Below are 23,051 nucleotides of genomic sequence, written 5' to 3'. Positions count from 1 at the left end.
CTCCTCCTCAGCTTAATGGCAGCGGGACAAGCAGTAAGCGTCGGCACAAAGTCCGAGCCACAAACTGCCCGCATGAGGGGTGTTGCAAACGACCCGTGAGAGCGCGCACCAGATGCAAAGTGGACGCCGTCCAGGGAAACTGAGAGGGGGGAAAAAACGTGGATTTTAACGTGAAGAAACCCATAACATTAAATCAGTACAAGCAGGGCGTCGAGCCAAAGCAGGTGTCTTCTTGAGTCGCTCCGTCTCTTGTTTGTGGTTGTTGCAGCGCGGGATCGTTCTAGGAGTCGTTGTTTTTATGTCAGTTTTGGTCACGCGGTAAAACAAAACTCTGTTATACATGGACAGAAAACACTCGTTCAAACCTCTCTTGAGTTATTCATTACAACAACTGTTCTGCGATTATTCATGCTTGGTTTACCGAGTGATACTACGAAAGGGAATAGGAATAATTTGAAGTGGGCTGTAGCTATAAATGAATACATGTTGTGGGCAGCACGTGAAAGGGACGTAACACTCAGTCTGAGCATCGGAACTTTTCAAAAGACTCGTTCGTGCAACACTTTGGGAGTCCACTTCTGCAACCCTTAAAACTTGCTGAGATACATTGAAGAAACCATGCGCTTCTGAGGAGGTGGACAACTAACTAGAAGAGACGCCAAAATGATATTTTCTTTCATTTATATAGCATAGAGTTTGATTTAAATCAATAAACTTTTATTTACACTTTGAAGAGGAGCCAGAACTCAGTTGCACATTGATTTGAAATCAAATGCATTGGGTTTATATGATTTAAATTCAGTGTTGGGTAAGTAATTAATTACTAACTACTAATTACATCTTCTACCGTGTAATTAGATTACTGTACTAATTACTCTGCCTGAAAAGAAATTGCATTACTTATCACTAATTACTTTCTAAAACCATGAGCAACCTCGACCAGATGAAATATACAAGGATAGACTTGACATTGTTCTTTTAATTCTGTCAAATAAATCATATAAAATCAAATAAATTATTCATGAACTGGCCAAAGAATTTAAGGGGGCAGCGTTAAATTAGAAAACATGTATTTTTAACATTAATCGTTAAATTCCGATTTAAATTCACTATTGTTTAAATAGAATTGTTCTATAGTATTTATTGCAATTACATCATAAGAAACTGTAACTGTTTTGCAATGAAAAAGTAATTTAATTACAGTAATCAATTGCTTAGTAATGCATTACACCCAACACTGTTTAAATTACAGGCAGTTTGATTCGAACCTCTTTGGTTACATTTAAAAAAAAGGAGATTCCATTACTACAATTGATTCATCAGCGGTCAGTCGGTTTCCTCATCCCGCTGAGAATGGCAGTATTATGGGATGACCCATTCACGTTGCTGTGGAGACGGACTGTAATCTACTCCATTCTGGTGATGTTGATGAGTGGCGTGGGCACTTTAGGAGATGAAGACTTCACTGGAGAGGTGATTATTTCATTCAAAAGTCTTTTTATTATTTATATAATGGACATTTTTTGCACCACAAACTGATCGTTTAAACGAACACGCACAATAAAGCATTAACCGTGATATGTTATGTGTGTTAAACCGTAATATACAACTTGCCAACTTGGTTACAATGGGGCACAGCTTTATTATTTACAACAATTAAATGCCATCGAATGTTATGCTAAAACATTATATCAGAATCTGCTGGTCACGTGTTGATTTTTTTTTTTGTGTAGCTTGTTCACAAGTTTGGTGATGTAATTGTTGGCACAGGTGTTATACTGACTACAAACTATTTAAAAAAAAAATATATATATATATATATATAATAATTAGCCTATTAAAACAACAAGTGTTGGAAATGCTAATTTGGGAAACCTGGTTTGGTGCAATTGGGGCTGCTGACTGTAACAATAAAGAGACAACAATTTTATTTACAACATAATTCAATGTCATTGTACATTATTACAACAGAATGTGGTGACACAGTGTGAACGTGTTTTTCTCCCTCAAGTTTGATGCACAGTGTTTTTCCTCTAGAGTCGATCCCCACAGCTTATTTCGGTCCAGTTCAAATGTTGCTTTTAAAGGGATAGTCCACTCATCTCATCATTTACTCACCCTCATGCCATCCCAGATGTTTATGACTTTATTTCTTCTGCAGAACACAAATGAAGACTTAGAAGAATATTTCAGCTCTGTAGGTCCATACAATGCCAGTGAATGGGGGACAAAACTTTGAAGCTAAAAAAGCACATAAAGGTAGCATAAAAGTAATCCATATGACTCCAGTGGTTAAATCCATATATTTCGAAGCGATGTGATAGGTGTGATTAAGTTTTTTTCTTTTCTTTTTACAATAAAATCTCCTCCCTGCCCAGTAGGTGGCGATATGCACAAAGAATGCAAATCGCCAAAAATGTAACAAAAACAATGTGAAAGTCGAGATTTATAGTAAAAAGGTCATAAAGTTTGATCTGTTTCTCTCCCACACCTATCATATCTCTTCTGAAGATATAGATTTAACCACTGGAGTATGGATTACCTTTATGCTGTTTTTATGTGCTTTTTGACCTTCAAATTTCAGATCACTGTTCACTTGCATTGTATGGTCCTACTGAGCTGAGATATTCTTCTAAAAATCTTCGTTTGTGTTCTGCAGAAAAAGAAAGTCATACACATCTGGGATGGCATGAGGGTGAGAAAATTATGAGAGAATTTTCTTTTTGGGTGACCTATCCCTTTACACAGCATGCAAATGTTTGTAACATCAAAGAGCAAATTAGAAAGTTGCTGTATACAGTAGCAGTGGTAAACTCTTTCCCTGCCTCTTTTAAGGGCAAAACACAAAATTGTAATATTATGTCACAGGTCAATTTTTATGTTTTAAGTCTGGTAGGCGGTAGAGCTGCTTGCCTTCTGTGTGGTTTGAGGTTTGTTAGTGGTATGCCACCCTTTGTATGTAGTGCTGCACTGGTCCGAACCCTGTCATTGGTGGTCTGGCACTGTGAATGGAGACAGACAAGAGCAAAACAGCCAAATCAGCTCTCTGAATGTATTTATTTATCTGCCCAGGGACGTCAGATGTAAATTAGCTGTCTTGGCTAAATCTGGCACGTTATACATCGACATGATGTTAATTAATGTGTATTGTCCTTGATTAAATAAATAAATACAAATAAATGATTTTTGTTATTGTTTCTTTAATTTAGGCAGCAAGCCTTATTTTGATACGTTCAGGTCTCTTTTGTCTTCTAAAGCATTTAGATCGGTCTTGACCCAGAGTAAAATGCATTAAGATGAAAAGATTGCTACTTAAACTCATTCTCAACCCATCTCCATGACCACAAGTGCACCAGTGGGCTGGATGTCTGTTGTCAGTGATAAAATTCACTTAGGCATTGAGTCATCCTCAAACCGGACAGTTGCAGTCTGCAGTTTGCTCCAGTTTGCATTAGAACTTGCGTCCTTTGTGGATTGGGCCACTAGGTTGATGGTGAGAGGAGAGGGAAAAGCTTTGGGTTATTACGTTTTTACCTTTTCTGAAAATCGGAGGAATGCCATTGCAGTTTCTTCCAGCACCATTTTTTAGGAACTGAGACTCAGTATATTCTGTCTTGAATTTCATTTAGCTCTGAAGGATCCGGTTTGTTCATTGAACGCTTCAGGAGGGCATTTGAATAATTTTTGTACTGATCTTCGAGGGCTAGGCCTAAAACCTGTATGCATGGTTTATTGAAGCCAGTTCTTTAACAAAGCTTTTTGTCTGACTTAATCCTTAATTTGTTGAATGACAGCAGATAGGCCTGTACACGCCACAGTGGTGGATGGATGGATTCCTGTATGGTCTACAGATTTGAGGATTGTGTGTGTGTGTGTGTGTGGGGTGAGAGAACTTTGGGTTCACAGATTCTTAAATGCAGTTCCTACACAATATGCACAAGTATAATATGCAAGCATTCTCTTTTTGTGTTTGGTATATAAGGTTTAAATGCTATGATTATTGAGTGAAGTACATGTTTTCATAAATATATTGTGCTGGTTCTAATTACTTTATTTCAGTAAATAAATTAAGTGTAGCTCAAGAATGAAACGAATAGCCTAGTTCACCCAAAAATGATCATTCTCTCCTCAATTACTGACCTTTAGTCATCTCAAACTCTAATTACATTCTTTCTTCATGTTGATGGAGATGAGAGGTGTTTTTGTCAGTTCAATGTAAGTCAATGGGGTCCAACACTATCATTCTCTGAAAAGGACATAAAGGCCATTCATACGACTCAAGCGGTTTACTTAATATCTTCTGAAGCGATATGATCTTTTTGGATGAGAACAGACCAAAATGTAACTCCTTTTTCACTGTACATCTTGACATGTGCATGAACACTTGGTGAAGCTCATTTACACTTCCTTGCACTTGCCGTATGGGGACTGCAGATGTCAAGATTTATTCTAAAAAAGGAGTTACATTTTGGGCTGTTAGGAAGACTTCCCTTTACAGACAACTACAAAAGTCATTGAATATTGGAATTACATGGCGTTTCCCTTTGGGGTTGATCATCAGATGCAAGCTTTAAGGGATAGTTCACCCCCAAAAAAAAAAAATCATCATGTACTCACCATCATGCCAGTCCAGATGTGTATGACTTTTTCCAATACAATGCAAGTGAATGGTGGCCAGAACTTTGAAGATCCAAAAAGCATATAAAGGCAGCATAAAGTAATTTATGTGACTCCAGTGGGTAAATTCATATCTTTTAAAGTGATATGACAGGTGTGGGTGAGTAACAGATCAATATGTAATTTTTTTTCTCTATAAACCTCCACTTTCACTTTCACTTTTTGTTTTGTTTTTGGCAATTCATGTTCTTTCATGCATATCATGGGTATGGAGGATAATGTATAGTAAAAAAGGACTTAAATATTGGTCTGTTTCTCATCCACACCTGTCATATCACTTCTGAAGATATGGATTTAAACACTGGAGTCTTATGGATTACTTTTATGCTGCCTTTATGTGCTTTTTGAACCTTCAAAGTTCTGGCCACCATTCATGTGCATTGTATGGGTCTATAAAGCTGATATATTCTTCTAAAAATCTTCATTAATGTTCAGCAGATGAAAGAAAGTCTTACAAAACTGGGATGGCATGAGGGTGAGTAAATGATGAAAGAAACATCATTTCAGGGTGAACTATTTCTTTAATCTTATATGTCAGCACAAACATTATAAATGCTTGATTGAGCATAGGGAGGGTTGTGAGTGTGTGGGTGTTGGTCAGAGAGCCTTTTGTTGTGTAGTTCTTTGTCTTTAATTCAGTACGCTCATTGAAAACCGTTTAATTTCTCAAATAGATATTTGATTTTCACTGATTCCCTATGTAGCTTATAATGAATGTACCTCAACTATAAGGGGTCGGAATCAATGTTACTTACATTTTTTTCTGGCATTATCTTTTTCTCACTGATATTCTTCCTATTCAGATAACTTTATCTATTCGCTTGACAGTTGAAGATCAGATATGGTCCTATCTGGATATATCCCTGTTGATAAAGGCAAAGCACAAGGATATTTAAGAGGTTGGGACTGTAGAGATGCTGGCTTGCTCCTATATAATGCATGTGATTGGTGAATGCAACAGCTGTTTTCTAAATAGGCCACAAACAGAAACAGTTAAGTTATGGTCAGGCCTGCAGGGCTCCCAGGCAGTTGAGGAGCAACAATGAGACTTCTTGTGTTCAGCTGACTGTATTCAGAGGTGCAGGGAAAGATAGAAAGGCAGGAAGAACTGAGAATGAGGGATTGGAGGGGGGTTTATGAAGACTGTAGTACACAGGGAGCCGACTGTATCACTTCCTGAAACCTTATCAGTGGCCGGTGTTTAACTCCTGGAGCACCAGTTTTTCCGTAGAATATCTGGCATGGTGCGTTCTTGTTAAATCACATGCCATGGCATGCTGTTCTGTTGAAAAGACCAGCAATTTCCAGGTCCAAGCTGGTCCAGGATGGTTTGATGTGATGAACCATGCTGGTCTTTTCAGGAGTGTTTCTGGTGGGTCTGGGCTTCCTCACTATGACTGTGAGGGATAATGAGATGTGATTGGATAAGGAAATGGCATTAACTTCTAATTGTGTCCACGTCTCGGTGGACGACTTTGTGACTGGTCTATTTCCTCTGTTATTAAGAACCAGGGCCACAGCTCAGTTAATGCAAGGTCATGAGGGCAATGTGTCAGAGTCATTAGCCCTCTTCCAAAACTAGCCTACATCGGTAACTGCCTTCTAAGCAGCATCTTTACTGAAAATGAACCTCAAAAGTGACTGATTTTAATCACTCTACATTGGCCTGTGATGCCTTTAAAGAAATAGTTCACCCAAAAATTTTAAATTCTCTCATCATTTACTCACCCATATGCCATCCCAGATGTGTTTGACTTTCTTTCTTCTGCTGATCACAAACAAAGATTTTTAGAAGAATTGATCTACTTGCTTGCTTGTTGATCCATACAATGCAAGTGAATGGTGGGCAGAACTTTAAAGGTCCAAAAAGCACTTAAAGCCTGCATAAAATTAATCCATACATCTTACCAAACTTACATTAGAAAAGAGCATGTATGATAATATTGCAGATGGCAACAGTTGTTAAGGGCAGATTGGTAAGTACATTTTTTAAAGGTTGGGCTCAGTGAAGGGTCAATTAAGCCTTTTCAGATGGGATTCGTTTTAAATGGGCAGGTGGGGTAATGTAATGGGAATGTAAGTTAACTGTGCCAGCAAAGATTACATCACCTTTTACCTTCTATAAAATGCCCTGAAAAAATAACCTCAGGTAAAAGTAGTCCACATAGAAAACTGTGTTGAGGTTTAAATGTGTTGTTCGGACAGTTCAGCTCCGCATTTCATAAAAAAATTTCCGGTAGGACAAATAAAAATTAAATGTTGTGAACGTCTTGCCAATTTTTTTAATTTCAAGGCTTGCTAATGTCACCAGTCCTGTTGTATTTTGAAAGACACTCCAATCAATTTCTACTAATAATCCCAAACATACAGTGAATGCGCATGTTTAAAGCCGAAGAATGTAATTTTTTCTTCTATCCCTCTAAATACAGAGACAACTACAAGCCATTCATAGATTCATTTTCTCAAAAATTTTAAACACTGTGGGGCAGATACACTAAACAGTTGCACCACATTTGTGCGTGGTATTTCAGTCTTATTTGTTAACCACCTGCAATCACGTTTAGCTGGTGCAATCAGCTCTGAAATTGTTCTGCACCTTCAATATATTGTGCTTAGAATTGGGCCACAAGATTGGAATTGCGTGTGCAAATTGCATTCAGCAGCGATTTTGTGGGCACGTCTGCACCATATCTGGATCTGGATAAGTCCTTTAGTGAACCGGGCGCTTGACTATCACAGTTAGCGCTTGCAAAAAACGGTGCTTATGGGCGCAATTCATTCTTTAGTTAATGTGCCCCTGAGTCTCTGTGGTGCTATAAAAATTCTATAAAAACTGTGTTTTGAGCAACCTGCTTGGACCCGCCCCAACAACATTACTCAACCAATGGTGCGAGTTGGGGGCGGGGCTATCTGGCTATTTGAACAACAGCAGACAAGGGGCTTATTCTGAAAGCTTTTTTTAAAACATTGTTTATTTTTGCAATTCCATTTGGTGGCGTTAGTGTCGCAGGCATATCATACTTCAGCTTTAATATTTTCTGCATAAATAATCAGCACTTCTAAAAACATTTTCTGATTGGTCAGTTACGTTTGACGGCAGTGTACAGATGTAGTTCACGCACACATCTCTGTGATTTCTACAGACATTGCTCATCCCATGCAAATTGACAGTAAACATTACAGACATCTGCAGTAGGAATTAATTTACAGACATTATGTCCTGAAACCTAATCCTGTCCGAATAGGACTTTAGTGTAAGTTGATTTATTTTACTTAAATAGCAATCTCTTTTGCTGATACTTCCTCCTACTGCTAAGAACTCTTCATTTAATGGTCCATTTAATTTAGTTTGTCGCGGCTTTTGTCATTGATTAAGGTTATTGATTTTAATCAGATGGAAAATGAAATTGACTACTGATTGATGCACTTGGTCGTTTGACCTTGCTTGAGTCTCATTTCACAAATGCCTGCCTTTATTGCCTACATGTATGTTGGATTTTCAGTGCACTGGATTGACAAACTCAGTCCCTGAGGCCCAGTAGCACATTAAGAGAGCTAAGACAGAAGGTATGTAGTTAAAATGAAGTTTGTCATACACCTGAGCCAGGATCCTGTCTGTTTTGCCAAAACCAAGTCTGCTTTTAACTTATTTTATTCCTCCCCCTTCTGTTTTCCTGTCTTCCTCTTTACCTTTTTACTTGCTCTGGTTTGCTCGCTCTCCCTACCCTCGCGCTTAACCAAAAAGATGGCATGCACCCAAGTCTTAGGAATAATAGCGCTCGCTAGTCGTTACAGTCTTGGCTGACATTGTTCAGGACAGACACGCACACAAATCCGAGTCTTTTTAGAGCACGCTGTGAATCACAGGTTCTTAGAGGACGTGCTGTTGGCAGCCGCTCTCAAGGTCCCATTGAGGTAGCGGTTGGCACAGCGGTTGATGGGAGAGAAAGATGTTTCTCCTTGCCTAGCTCTTTGCAAAGCCTTACTCTGTATGCATGACATGGGGTGTTGTGATGGTGGAATAGACGCTGAAACACTTTATGGTTTAAAAGCAGACCTTTGTTCATATCCAGCACTGGAGAGCTTGTCATTTGTGCCAGCGCCCATCAATAAATATGTAGCGGAATGATTTCTGGTGCCATTAAGATTCAGAATCTGAAAAGGTTTTCATTGGCCAGCACAGGTCAGATAGATTCTGCGAGGAATTTGACTTGGCAGTTGCTAGCACTGGGCCGATCTGAAATAAGAAACACAGGAAGTATAAGAAAGAAGGGGAAAACTGTTCTTGAATACTTAAAGCTGATGTGTAATTTTTTCAATGTTAAAATTCTTTCTTCTCATCTTAATGTGCAGAGTCAGGTATAAGTAAGCCATTTGTAGGTTGATTTCACCTACAAGTATAACACTATGGCTTTGTGGCACTATCGGAACATTCCCTGTCTAGCCGACACAGAAACACTGAGTGTGTTTACATGTTCACCAATAGGGTGATAACTATTGAAAAATAAAATCTGCTTATTCCAAAAAATGTGACAATGCAAGAAAAACACGAAATCATCAGGTTATTCTCTGCTTTTGATTTCAAAATGTAAACAGTCATGCCCACAACTCTTGTGCACATTGGATAAGCTGGTAAGATGCAGCTAAAGGTGGTTAAATGCAGAGCGAAATCGGGGTGATGGGCAAAATTCGAAATGTGCGGATCGGTTTTTGCTTAAACTGTTTAGGACTTTACTTCAATCAAGGAAAGCCATTTACATGGCCACACACATTTTGGTTTCTGAAGCATAATCGGTGTAAGATTGTGCATGTAAACTTGGTCATTGTCTCGACCAATTTGTAGAGATTGATTGAAAAGAAAAAAAACAAAGTTGTTCTCTTTTATGAGCCAGCAAGCAGAACACTGCAGTTATGTCTTTCTCTTTTTGTGGGTGTACACACCCTCCCACCTCTCACCTTGTTTAAAGCCCCATGGCTCTGAGTGACTGAAAGGAACACAGTCTTATCTGTGGGTAGCTTTTTGCAGTTTACTTGAACAGTCCTGTGATGGGACAAATTAGTTTAAGGTAAATGGTCTGGTAAATGTTCTGCACTTATATAGCACTTTTTTATTAACCTTAGAGGTTACCAAAGCGCTTTACACTGTGTCCCAATCACCCATCCACACTCACATTCACACACCAATGGCGGTACAAATATTGCATGTGGTCTCTCAATTAATATAAGGTCATAAACTCTGTGTGAATGATATTTATACAACCAATAGGAATGTCATAAAGTATCGATACATAGATTATAGTTGATGTAAATTAGAAGCCTATTTTGCATGCTTTCCAATTCAGTCAGTTGGCCTCTGTTTAACAATCCGGTGTAATAGTGTTGGGAGACCACAAGAGGCTGGTTGCAGTCAGGAGAGGCACAAGTATCACACACACACACACACACACACACACACACACACACACACACACAGAGGAAGAGCTGATGTAGTGCAACAGATGGCAGTCCAAAATTATGGAGATTTTTGTTCTTCAAGAATCAACAAAATGATGTTGATGAGTTTGCATGTTAGAGAATGAAACTGGTGTAACTGTGCAAACTGAACGAATGGAAATGGCAACGCTTATTATGCAATTTCTCTGTATGTAGCCTTCAATAGGTTTCATTCAAGCTGCCAAACCACAAAATGAATGACTTGTAACTGAAAATACATTGTATAGGCTCTATGAAATATACGTATACACAATATATATCATTCAGTAATGACTAGAGTAAATAATCTTTGTGCTTTGATAATGATTTGGGTCAAACTTTAAGGGGTTATGAAGTGCTTTTTTTAAATAATTGTATTATCTTTCCTGAGGCCCAATGATAATGTTATCAAAGTTTTTGTGTACCAAAACAGTCACAATTAAGCAATATATGATCATTTTCCACCCTGTTTTTGTCCCTCTGTCTGAAACATTCGGTTTTGGCCTAATTGCCTCCTTAAAACTTCGATATAAACGCCCACTGTTCTGATTGGCTAACATCATGCAGCCCCTCAAATTCAGCAAACTCATTTGAAAGAAAATGAACTTCGACATTATAAAACAAAATTGCAGATCATTTTATGTTTACACATAACACACATCCAACACGTTGCATCTCAGTATATTATATAAACTGTTCTTCTCAAGCATAACTGTTAACACAGGGCACCATAAACTATCAAACAGTCATGACATTTTAAATATTCATGAATTAAACAGTTTACTTATGTTTTTGAGGTGTTTTTAACTACCCCATCCTTCAATAACAGTTCGTTTGCAAAGCTTGAATTGTATTATGACTGGTTCACAAGCAATCCACACTGACATGAGCCGGAAGATGATGTGACATGAACACATCATCATAGTACAAAGCACGGTGAAATTACACACACACATATGCACTGAGGTTCACATCGTCTGAAACACACCGAAATGGTCAAAGATATCCATCGTCAAAGACGTCCTATGTTTACATACACCAACATTTAAAAATAGAGCACATGGGCAAAAGAACGCGTCCATGACACGATTGTGATCAAAGCAACACAGGCAGCAGCTGAATGAAAGAGAATTGCTTCTCCCTTTCAGAGTTGTAACTTGACACAGCGGCAAGGTACATGGCAGCGATCAAAGAGTTTGTGTAGTTCAGGTTTATATACTAATAATTTAAAATAGTCCAGATGGGTCGCCTTAGGTGTTATGTTAGGAATAGTTAGCAACGGAAGGTCTGCTCTCTTGGAACTGCGTGCCAGTGGGCGGGGCCAAGGGTTGCATGTTGTTGGGATGTGTAAATACAAATTAGCAATGTTTCATGATGTCACGAACAGAGAGATTTCAAAATTAGATGTTTCAGCAGGGTGGTAACTATAAATGCTCTTTTTAGACTGGGGAGGAAGTTTTGAGTTCTGAAATTTAAAGAATGTTTTTATGGTACAGTTACATCTTATATGCCTAAAATATCAAGGGAAATTCTATTCTCCATTTTATGACCCCTTTAGCTGGAAAACTATGTGCTAGTTGAGATCTGTGGCATATGTGATTTTTCATTTCTATGGGAAAATCTGTCTGGTGTAGGATGTCCCATTAATGTCGCCACAGGGCAAGCTCAACAATGGGGGAGACTAATTGCATAATTTGTGCTAATTACCAAATTAAGCATGATTAGCAGTGGGAGTTGCCACCTACACTGCACATCATAGCAATGAGTCGAACCCTCACCCCGACTTCACCTGCTTTAATGGAACCACTAGACCCTCTGGCCTTTTGGAATCCCCCTCCACATCCAACAAGTGGCCCAGATGCCACTGGAGTTTGGGCCTCATGCATGTCTCAGTCCTGAGGAAAATCTCTGCAGCAGCGAGGGAAGAGTTTCTTTTCTCTGCTTCCAAGGGCTAATAAACTGGCCGCACCAGCTGGTGCCATCACCATTCAATCTGTGCTCACATCTGCCTCAAATGTTCTCACACAGTCTGGGCCACTATTAGGTGTCACCTATAACAGGTGTGATGCTCTTTCAGTCTGAGTCAATATCTTATTTCTCTGTCATTCTCAGGGCTGCGAAAGACTGATGTTCCATTCAATTGTCGTGGTCTTAAAGGGGTCATTTCATACATTTATTGAAAAAAATTTGTGCCAAAATGTTCTTTTCATGACCATTTTCCACCCTTTCCCAAACCCTTAGAATTAAGAAGTCATTTTATTGCTGCTGTGCCTTTAAAGAGTCCAATGTAAACACTAGGCTTGGGATCAATGCCTTTTTCACACATCAATATTTGAAAGATTTTCCCGATGATTATTTATATTTATTGGGATTTTGTTCCGATATACATTGGGCTGCTTGTTTCACAATAGTCTTTATCCTATCCCAAATTTTTCTCAACACAACATTGGGAAAATTTTAGTGGCTGGGTAAATTAAAGAGATGCATCTGGAGGACGACTTGGCGCATTCTAAAATTCAAAGAAGGTATGCACACACCGCCAATGCTCAACATCAAAATTCAGAAGCGCCAAGGTGCTCAACTTGCATAGTTTTCAAGTCAAGTCATTTTTATTTGTTTAGCGCCTTTCACAACACACATCGTTTCACAGCAGCTTTACAGAAGATCAGGCATTAACAGAAGATAAAACTGTAATGACTATAATGTCTATGAGTCATCATCCATTAAATTTGGCCCAAATCAATATCAAAGGACAAAGATTATTTACTCTAGCCATCGTTGGATAATATATTGTTTACATGGATCATTCATAGATCCTGCACAATGCATTTCCAGTTACAAGTATGACTTTTTATGGTTTGATAGCTTTAATGAAAGACCTATTTAAGGCTTCATACAGAGACATTGCATAATAAACGTTGCCATCTCTATTTGTTCAGTTTGCATGGTTAAACCAGTTTCATACACTAACCTGCAAACTCATCAACATCACTTTGTTCATTCTTGAAGAAGTACAAAAACCTTTGTAACTTTGGACCGCCATCTGCTGCTCCGCACCCACTGTACAAATGGGCATTCTGGGAGTCAGCAGATCTCATCTAATCCTAACCATAAGGAGTCTGTAAGGCTGAGTACCCTGCAAGGAACAATCAGAGGCACCTTTCTCCCATAACGCTGCGCTGCATCAGCTCGTTCTGTGTGTTTGTGCTTCAGTGTTAAACAGAGGCCAATGGAGTGAATTGGAAAGCAAGCAAAGAGGGATTCTAATTTTAATGTTGGCTAATTTTAATATATCAATGCCTCAAATATTTATAGAATATATAAAAATTGCAGATCAGTAAGTGATTGTAATGGGATCAATGGCAAGGAGGAGGCGAGAACCGTCTTTTCAATATAAATAATAGTTTAATGATAAACTTAAAAGACAACATAAACACACAAACATGACGGACATGTCCGTAAACAATCTCTCTCTCCCACACGATCCTCTGCAGTCGGCCTTTATCCCTCGGAGGCTTAATTAGTCTAATACGGGACCGGGTGTGTAGGATCACGACCCGGCCCCGCCCTCCGCCCTGCCACAGTGATATATCAATATTTTATCACATCCCTAGTAAGCACGAGGGAGGGGACAAGGGGAGGGAAACAGAAATAATTAAAATTGGGGGGTACTTCCTGTAACAGTGTAGTACCCCCCCCAAAAAACTGTAAAATTTAAAAGAGGGAAAAGGCCAAAGCGGAGCGGCAGTGAGAGAGAGAAAGGAGAGAAACTCTAACTCGCCAGTTCTCCGATATGCCGCAGCTTGTTCCTCGGCCACTCCTCCACCCTCTATCGGACGACAGCCGCACCTCTCCAGGCGGATCAGAGGCAGTCCTCCAGCCACTGGCGGACGGAACAACCCGCCGTGTTCTCGGTGAACAGAAGGGGTCTCCCCCGCCCCTGGCAGCGGTTCTCTCACTCCAGGCGGTCGGCAGTGAGCCCCTCCCCGCTCGCGGTCGGCGGTCTTAAACCCCGCCGTGTTTCAGCGGCTGGTAGGGAACTCCTCCACCCCTGGTAGCGGCCCTGACCGCTCCAGGCGGTCGGTTAGGAGCCCCTTCTCCCCTCGCGGTCGGCGGCCATCGTCCTCTTTCAGGCGGCTGGGCTCCTCGTCCCCCGGACAGATGGCCGCGGCTGCTCCGTTGGGGTGGACGGTAGTGGCGAGAACACTACTACGGCGTATCCCTCCTCCTTCCCGGGCTTTGGCACCAGTGTAAAGGGATCAAATGGAAAGGAGGATGTGAGAACCGGCTTTTCAACATAAATAATAGTTTAATGATAAACTTAAAAGATAACACAAACACACACATGACGGACATGTCCGTAAACGATCTCTCTCTCCCGCACGATCCTCTGCAGTCGTCCTTTATCCCTCGGAGGCTTAATTAGCCTAATACGGGACCAGGTGTGTAGGATCACAACCCGGCCCCGCCCTCCACCCTGCCACAGTGATATATCAATATTTTATCACATCCCTAGTAAGCACCCTAAATGCGATTTTACTGTTCAGTCCGATATAGTTTGTGCTTACTCTTTCTTCATTAATGGTCTCTTTGCAAAAACCAGTGTCACATATTGACAGATTCTCAAATAAATCCACACCGATATATGTAGCACATAAGAAGAAGAAGAATTTTTTAAGAAGAAGAAGAATTTTATTCACATACACATATATTCATATGCACTTAAGATAAAACAAAGAACAAAGAATTGATCATGCATGTGAACTGGTCCCCAAAGAAGCTATCTAAAGCTTATACTCGCGGGCCATGACAATCAAAACAATAAAGAAAAAAAAGAAAAATAGAAAATAAAAAAATTAAAAAAATGAATTAATGTGTGGCCTACATATAAAACATTTCATACATAACATTCAAACAACACATAATAGGGGATCCCATTTAACAAGTACAATTTTGTTGACAGTTTACCTTGAGGTTGTAAGAGTAACACTGACATACATACAGAGTGAGAAGTAGTACATACATCAAGAAGATGAATACAAACTTAATAATTGTTTCTTGAGATTTTTTTTAAAAGAAAAAAAGAGCTTGAATTTTTCAAATTTTCATCCAGCTCGTTCCAAATCCATGGTCCCGGCACACTACACTCATACCAGTGCTTTTTAATCTCCGTTTTGTACCAGTAATAATATGCTTGTTTCTAGTGAGGTAAGTGTGCCGGGGATAGCGGATGGGAACAAGCTCACACAAACTGCCATTCAATCCAAAGACCACCTGATACATAGTACATGCATTGTGAAATATATTATATTCAGTTAGTCTTAAAATACCGTACCTAAGAAAAATAGAACGAGTTGGAGCATTGGAATCAGACCATGATATGGCACGAATGATTTTTTTTTGCAGAATTTCTAATTTTTTTAAGTAAGTGTAATAAGTATTGCACCATATAATATTACATCCCTAGTAAACATACGGTTTACAGGGTTACAAGTGCATGTGCCGCATCCTTCAAAGTGAAAACACGGCACTGTTGCATTTTCTCCAAGCATGCGGGGGCAGTTCACAATCATAAGGCCATATCGGAAATTTATGACAAGCGATCACTAATGATCAGCAGTTGATGATGATAGTCCCCAGTGTATTCCAACTTTTAAAGTAAAAGGTTATGCGTTATGAATCAAATCTTTTTGATTTTTTCCCTAGTTATTGGTATTTTGGCTGCACCATAAACAGCATCTAGAATTGAATTCAATTTGGACACTTGTAGCCTCTGTCTGGCCCTCCCCATCTCAGGAAGGAAATACTAAGAACATTTAATATAGGCTACCAATTTTAAAAACTATTAGTAGATTAATTCCTTTTCTTTCATATCATTATCGTATGAGCAAAATCCTATATTGGTCAACTTCTAATATGTATTTATTTCTATTATGGTACATAAACCAATTTTAATGTGATATAAAATATGTCTTGATATTTTAAAATTGCATATAGCCTACCTTGTTTACTGATAAACAATGTTAAGGCCATATTGAATGTGTGCCCCTGCCAGTTTAAGAGCCTGTGATACATTTGTGTGTGTGTTTGTGTGGGTTTGTTTTGGGATGGGGATACAGTATTAATTGTATTTGTTCAGGTCTTGAAAAAGGTCTTAATATCTTAGATTTGATTTTAAAAACTCTGCAGCAGCTCTGGTTTAGATCAGACTGAAATGAGAAGGGACCTTGTTAAAAAGAAACTTTCCAGGGCTGTTCAGTGCAGCAGTTTTGATCTCATTTGCGATTAAAAATGTAAAATATGCAACAGTAAAATTTTAACACATTTGCATGTTTCCACCTATTACATTTACATTTATGCAGTTGGCAACTTACAACTTTTTTATCCAAAGCAACTTACAGAGCCCTTATTACAGGGACAATCCCCCAGAGCTACCTGGAGTTAAGTGCCTTGCTCAAGGACACAATGGTGGTGGCTGTGGGGATCAAACCTACAACCTTCTGATTACCAGATTACCAGTTATGCGCTATAGACCACTACACCACCACCACCTATGAGGAGCACTCGAACTTTAGTTTGCTGTGGATGCATTGTCAGGGTCGTGGTTATGTTCATTCTATACAACGCACTATTCCTGCGCTCAGGAACACACTTGACCGCCTGTGTGCAAGGAAGTGAGTGGTAGAAACGGATGCGATCAATAGTTGCGCAATGCATTATTCTGTTTGATCACAAAGACTGTGAGCATCTACTTGCTCGATTTTCATAGGACATAGTGCTTTTGACTCAGAAACACTGGATTCAGTATCTGAGATTGAGAAACACCATAGTGAGGTGCGTTCCTGTATTAGGCTATTCAGATTAGTTGTCGGTGGATATTGTTTTTTCATTAAAATATGTATGTAATATATATTACATGGTTTAGTAGCTAAATTGTAGTAGTAAATAAGATACAAAAATAGAAGTTATTTAAAAAAAGAGCAAAATAATTTAGACTATACTCTTTAGTGTGCTAAGTAGGACTGGGTGATAATATAGATTTTCCGATGTGTCGTGATCGTTGAAAGATTTCGACATCGATTCTAAACCCAAGATTGATCTTTCACTCTATGTGGTAACCCTCTATAATGCAAGTAAATCACACGCATATGCGACCACGTTTAGTGCTATGCAACTGAAAGTGTCTATGATTAGCCACTGGCTGGTAACTGTTCAGATTTCACTCATCAGTTATTGAGTAGTATATAGGCGAAGAAGTTATTAACGCTGAGATTTCACAGCGTGTTGAGAGAAAAGTCACCAAATAAAGTCACTTTTAATACCCGTTCTGTTCTATACAGTAAATTGTTGATTAAAAACAACAAAAAAGACACATTTAAACCTAATCACACATAGATGCGCTAAAGAAACCATGCACATCCTCTCTCGTTATATGAGCTCACTGGCTGATGCTGGAAGTCTTAAACAGACAGTACCGATTTAGCACGTGCTCTACATGTCAATGTAAATACTTGTAAATAGTACAAATTATGCAAGTAAACAATAAAAATAAATATAAAAAAGTTTATTTGTGCCCATGAATATTTTAGCTAACTAGCACAAGATCATTCATTAGGATATGCAGAGCTGAAGGTGCTACACGCAGCCAGAAATGGCACAAAGCTTCACATTTTACTTTTGTTAATATTTCAGGTGTTTAGGAATAATAGTAGCTATCCTACCTCAATAACTTCACAGTGACTAAGAGCAGGTTTTTGAACACTGAATAGACCCTGTTGACATGTAAAATTGGGCAGTCATGATGTATTCAACTGTCTGATAATGCTCTAAACAAGACATTTTTTCAGTTTAGTTTCAATTGATAGTCTTTTAGGGCTAGGAAGGATGTTTTGAGTCCTTTTTTATTTCAAAAGATCAAGGAGAATTTGATTTCTCGAATTGCATTTTTCTTAATTCATTCTGTCCCTGTTTCTCTCGTAGTCATGGCTGCGAATGTACGGCTACCTCCCGCAGGCCAGCAGGCAGATGTCCACTATGCGCTCGGCTCAAATCCTGTCAAACGCCATCAGCGACATGCAGCGCTTTTATGGCCTGGAAATCACTGGAGAGTTGGACCCAATCACCATTGAGTAAGAGACTCACCCCATATCATATGATTTAATGTATCAGCTGCACTGTTAGAGGTCCCTGCTGCAGACATTTCTAATTCTCAGCTGTTGCTGAGCTCATCTTAATCAGACCATTTATTTTTCATGAAGCACTTAAGTCCCATTAAATCTGTAATTGAACACAGCAAAATAGAGGTCACCTTGAAAAGAAGGAGAACCTTAAAGGAATATTTTGGGTTATTATCAACTTGATGTCTACTGTATGGAGCTACATGACTTGTTTGGTGAATCTGGTATTGTGTTAATTATGTAATTCCTGTGGTCGGAGTATGCATAACTTGAGTTTGGAATTGCATTTCAAATGGGTTGGTGAGTGAATGATGACAAAATGTAAATTTTTTAGGGGGAACCATCCCTTTGAGTTGAAAATATGTGAATATTCCTTTTAAGAAATTATATTAAGGTCCATCAGAAGGGCTGGACTGGGAAGAAAAATTGGCCTTGGATTTTACATAACAACTGGCCCAAAACTGCATTTCGTGGCGCCGTTTTGTGGTCCATTCTGCATAACGCAGTGGCTCATTTTAGCTTATCTTGGCCCGTTTCATGGCCGACCCACCTACCCGCTCAGTTCTCCCGATGCCCAGTCCGCCCCTGAACGGCCCCAAAGTGCGTCGGCCCACCGGAAAAATGCCTGGTATGACAGATTACCAGTCCAGCCCTGCTCACATAGTGATAGGGAAAAGGGCCTTGTTTTAGCTTTCTTTACGGGGCATTGTTTTGTGCATGGTTTGTAACCTTTCTTCACTATATTAAGTCATCTTCTGATCTCTCTCTCTTAAGGGCGATGAAGAGACCCCGCTGTGGCGTCCCAGACAAGTTCGGTGGTCAAATCAAGACCAATGTGCGGCGGAAACGTTATGCTCTCACTGGCCACAAGTGGGACAAGACTCACTTAACTTTCAGGTGGGTTTGAATTAAGCTCATCGGTACATGTGTCATGTCAGTACAAGTCTACTGCAATTTTAATCTCAAATTTACATTTGTTTCTGTCATGGCTGCAGTATTCAGAACTACACCCCTAAGATTGGGGAGTACAACTCGTATGAAGCCATCCGGAAGGCCTTCAAGGTGTGGGAGAAGGTGACGCCACTCACATTCGATGAAATACCTTTCCTGGAGGTCAAATATGGCCGTCGAAAGGAGCCCGATATCATGATCTTCTTCGCCTCTGGTTTCCATGGTGACAGTTCACCGTTTGATGGAGAAGGAGGTTTCCTGGCACATGCCTACTTCCCGGGTCCAGGGATGGGTGGAGATACTCACTTTGACTCAGACGAGCCTTGGACCATTGGCTCACACAACGTACAGGGTGAATCAACTGAGTGTGTTTTGGTATTTAAATGAGTATTTTGTGTTTAAAACAAGTTAAACTACATTGACAGCATTTTTGACCTGCTGTCAGTTACTATGGAAATTATTTTGACTTGTCCCTCAATTTGCACTGCACCTACAATGGAGGTCTATGTGGCAAATATTCCAGAGGGTTTAGAAGCAGAACTGCAAAGCTCAGATTTAAATTTTGGTTTAAAATTAAAATTATTTTTATTTCAGGTGTGAAGTTGTTTAAATCAAACTTTTGACATGGGCTACTTTTTTAGGTGGGTAAACTTCTGGTTATATTACAGGTGTAAATGTACCTTGATTGCTTTACAGATTCTTGTGTCACAAGTATCACAATTCATACGCATCCTCACACATTTACATTTATGCATTTGGCAGACGCTTTTATCCAAAGCGACTTACAGTGCACTTATTACAGGGACAATCCCCCCGGAGCAACCTGGAGTTAAGTGCCTTGCTCAAGGACACAATGGTGGTGGCTGTGGGGATCGAACCAGCAACCTTCTGATTACCAGATTACCAGTTATGTGCTTTAGACCACTACACCACCACCACTCCATCCTCACACAGATACAAAGAGAACGTTCCTCTGGTTATAGCGACTATAAGCAATTCTATGTAAACATATTTTAAATGTAGATTCATGGTGCTGAATGCTTTTCTGCAAGGCTTCCATTGTAAGTGCATTACCGCAAATGCAATTTTTCATTTTTACAAACTGAGGGAAGAGTTGGTATTATTTTCTGCTTCAGAGCTCAAGTTGTATTTAACCCACTAGATTGCTTTAACATGATAGGGTTACATTTTATCTGCAATTTCTCATTATTTCATATTTCATAGACCCACATTTAACAACCATATTCATTTAAAGGGACAGTTCACCAAAAATGAAAATTGCCTCATCATTTACTCACCCTCATGCCATCCCAGACGTGTAAGACTTTCTTCTGCTGAACACCAACAAATATTTTAGAACAACATCTCAGCTCTGTTGGTCCATACAATGCAAGTGAATGGTGACCAGAACTTTGAAGGTCCAAAAAGCATATAAATGCAGCATAAAAGTAATCCATACAACTCCAGTGGTTAAAGTCATTTAGAAGCGATATGAGGTGTGGGTGAGAAACAGATCAATATTTAAGTGCTTTTCTACTATTAATTCTCCTCCTTTTCCAGTAGGTGGCGATATGCACAAAGAATGTGACTTGCCAAAAACAAAAGAAGAAGTATAATGTGAAAGTGAAAGTGGAGATTTACAGTCAAATAAGGACTTACATATTTATCTGTTTCTCACCCATACCTATCATATCAACTCTGACGGCATGGATTTAACCACTGGAGTCTTATGGATTACTTTTATGCAGCATTTATATGCTTTTTGGACCTTCAAATTTCTGGCCACCATTCTCTTGCTTTGTAGAGCTGAGATTTCTTCAAAAATTCTTTGTTTTTGTTCAGCAGAAGAAAGAAAGTCATGAACATCTGGGATGGCATGATGAGATATTTTTCATTTTTGGGTGAACTATCCCTTTAAAGTTCCCCATAAAGTCTTCAAAATGGTCAGACCTTTGTCCACCCAAGTCAGTTGCCAAAATTAAAATCAACTGCAGACTCCTACAGTTTGTAAGCAAGAAAAAGGTCACATTTGCATGCTTAGTTTTTTTCTGTATTCGCTCTAAATGCTAAACAAGTGAGTGACATGATGAAATAGTGAGAGAGGCAGACAAGCCTATAATAGTGAAGTATTTGATATACAAAAATGTATACATTAAATATCTGATTTCCAAACTAAGTAATTTGTGACATTGTGGGACTATGTCATTTATTTTTTTTTGCCACTTATGGGTTGTTAAGGTTATGTCACAGAGGCTCTCTGTCTTTCTCTTCCTTCCTTAAACTGTAGTCACATGAATAGGCTAAAGGTTAATCATGGGATGTCTGGTGTTTGGAATGCACCATTGAATTGTTATTACATCACCACACTTTTGACTAATAACCTGCCATTTCATTCCTGACACACTGTGGACTTGAAACAAAATCATCTCAATGCAACATTCTCTGAGGAAGCACCAAATAATACATCTTCATAAGGACTCTATAGGACTTTCCATAGCTTTTTTCCATAAGTTTGTCATGCCTGGCTACAGGATCTTCTTTGTTAGGAACCGTTGAAGTCTCGGTCACTGTGCCACAGCTGTGTGGATAGATGTCTCCTAATGGCCTGAAGTTGAATCTTTTAACAATCATGCCCCTCACACAAGAGTGGCTTTGAACGGGGCTGAAGCGTGTGTCTGTGAAAGCCATCATTGATTGAACTGTCTGAAAGCATTAGACATTCAGTAGAACATTTATCTGCATGAAGTTATTAGGCTTAATGATGTTACTTCACTGAAAAAACCTGAATAAGCAACATTATAGACTGATGACTTCATAAGGCCTTTGTAGAAATGGGTAGGATTGTCTACACTCGCTAAAACCACTTGACTTGACTTGACTAATAATGGATCCAGTCAGGGTTATAAGGAAGCAGTCAATCAAAGCTTTAAAGGAATAGTTCACCCAAAAATGAAAGATCTGATATTATTTACCCTCATGTCGTTTCAATCCTGTAAGACTTATTTTCTCTTTGAAAAACTGGAGGAAATGTGAAAGTTTGCAGAAGGGAACTGGAATAGATGAAAGTGAAAGTGGACATTTATAGTAAAAAAGGACTTAAAAATGGACCTGTTTTTCAACCACACCTATCATTTAGATTCTGAAGATATGTATATAACCACTGGAGTCGTGTGGATTACTTTTATGCTGCCTTTTATATGCTTTTTGGACCTTCAAATTTCCTTAGATGATGTATGACATACTTGGTCTTAATTTGATACTAGACCAAGAAATACTATTTTTTTATTATCATTATTCTTCTTAAAATACAATGATACATTCACAAGAGTTTTGTAGTATTATTAAAAGAATGTTCAGGGTTCAATACAAGTTAAGCTTAATCGACAGCATTTGTAGCATTATGTTGATTACCAACTTAATGACTTTAGCAATCATCTAAAACAAAAAGCAAATATAGCGATTACAGTACGGCATTTACAATGGAAGTGAAAGAGGTCAGTCCATTGACTTTAAAAGTATACCCACAACATGTTTTTATTGAGATAAAATCGCTTGCATGGTTTACTGACATTGCAACATAGTTGTACTATTGGATATAACTTTACAACGATATGGTTAGCAAGACGTTCATTATATGTTAAGGGATATAATGAACATCTAGTGACTATACTTTTGAAACACTGTGTATTTCAAATGTTTATGGACTTGTTCCATTCACTTCCATTGTAAGTGCCAGAAGCCCTTTAAAGAATGAGTTTACTTGATGCTAAAACA

General features: G+C 38.9%; 1 protein-coding gene across 1 annotated transcript in view; it reads left to right on the top strand.

Moving 5' to 3' along the window:
* The first annotated feature begins 458 nt into the window (after positions 1-458).
* Positions 459-23,051, top strand: part of mmp15b (matrix metallopeptidase 15b) — a 44,548-nt gene continuing 21,955 nt past the window's right edge. Inside the window, exons 1-5 of the mRNA XM_052149295.1 lie at positions 459-808; positions 1,253-1,473; positions 18,130-18,278; positions 19,101-19,223; positions 19,322-19,629. Coding sequence (XP_052005255.1) covers positions 1,354-1,473; positions 18,130-18,278; positions 19,101-19,223; positions 19,322-19,629 — 700 coding nt within the window. The 5' untranslated portion in view covers positions 459-808; positions 1,253-1,353. The remainder of the gene's footprint in view (positions 809-1,252; positions 1,474-18,129; positions 18,279-19,100; positions 19,224-19,321; positions 19,630-23,051) is intronic.

Source organism: Xyrauchen texanus, chromosome 2 (assembly GCF_025860055.1).
Source record: "Xyrauchen texanus isolate HMW12.3.18 chromosome 2, RBS_HiC_50CHRs, whole genome shotgun sequence".
NCBI classification, from domain to species: Eukaryota; Metazoa; Chordata; class Actinopteri; order Cypriniformes; family Catostomidae; genus Xyrauchen; species Xyrauchen texanus.
This window is presented reverse-complemented; position numbering and strand designations above follow the sequence as displayed.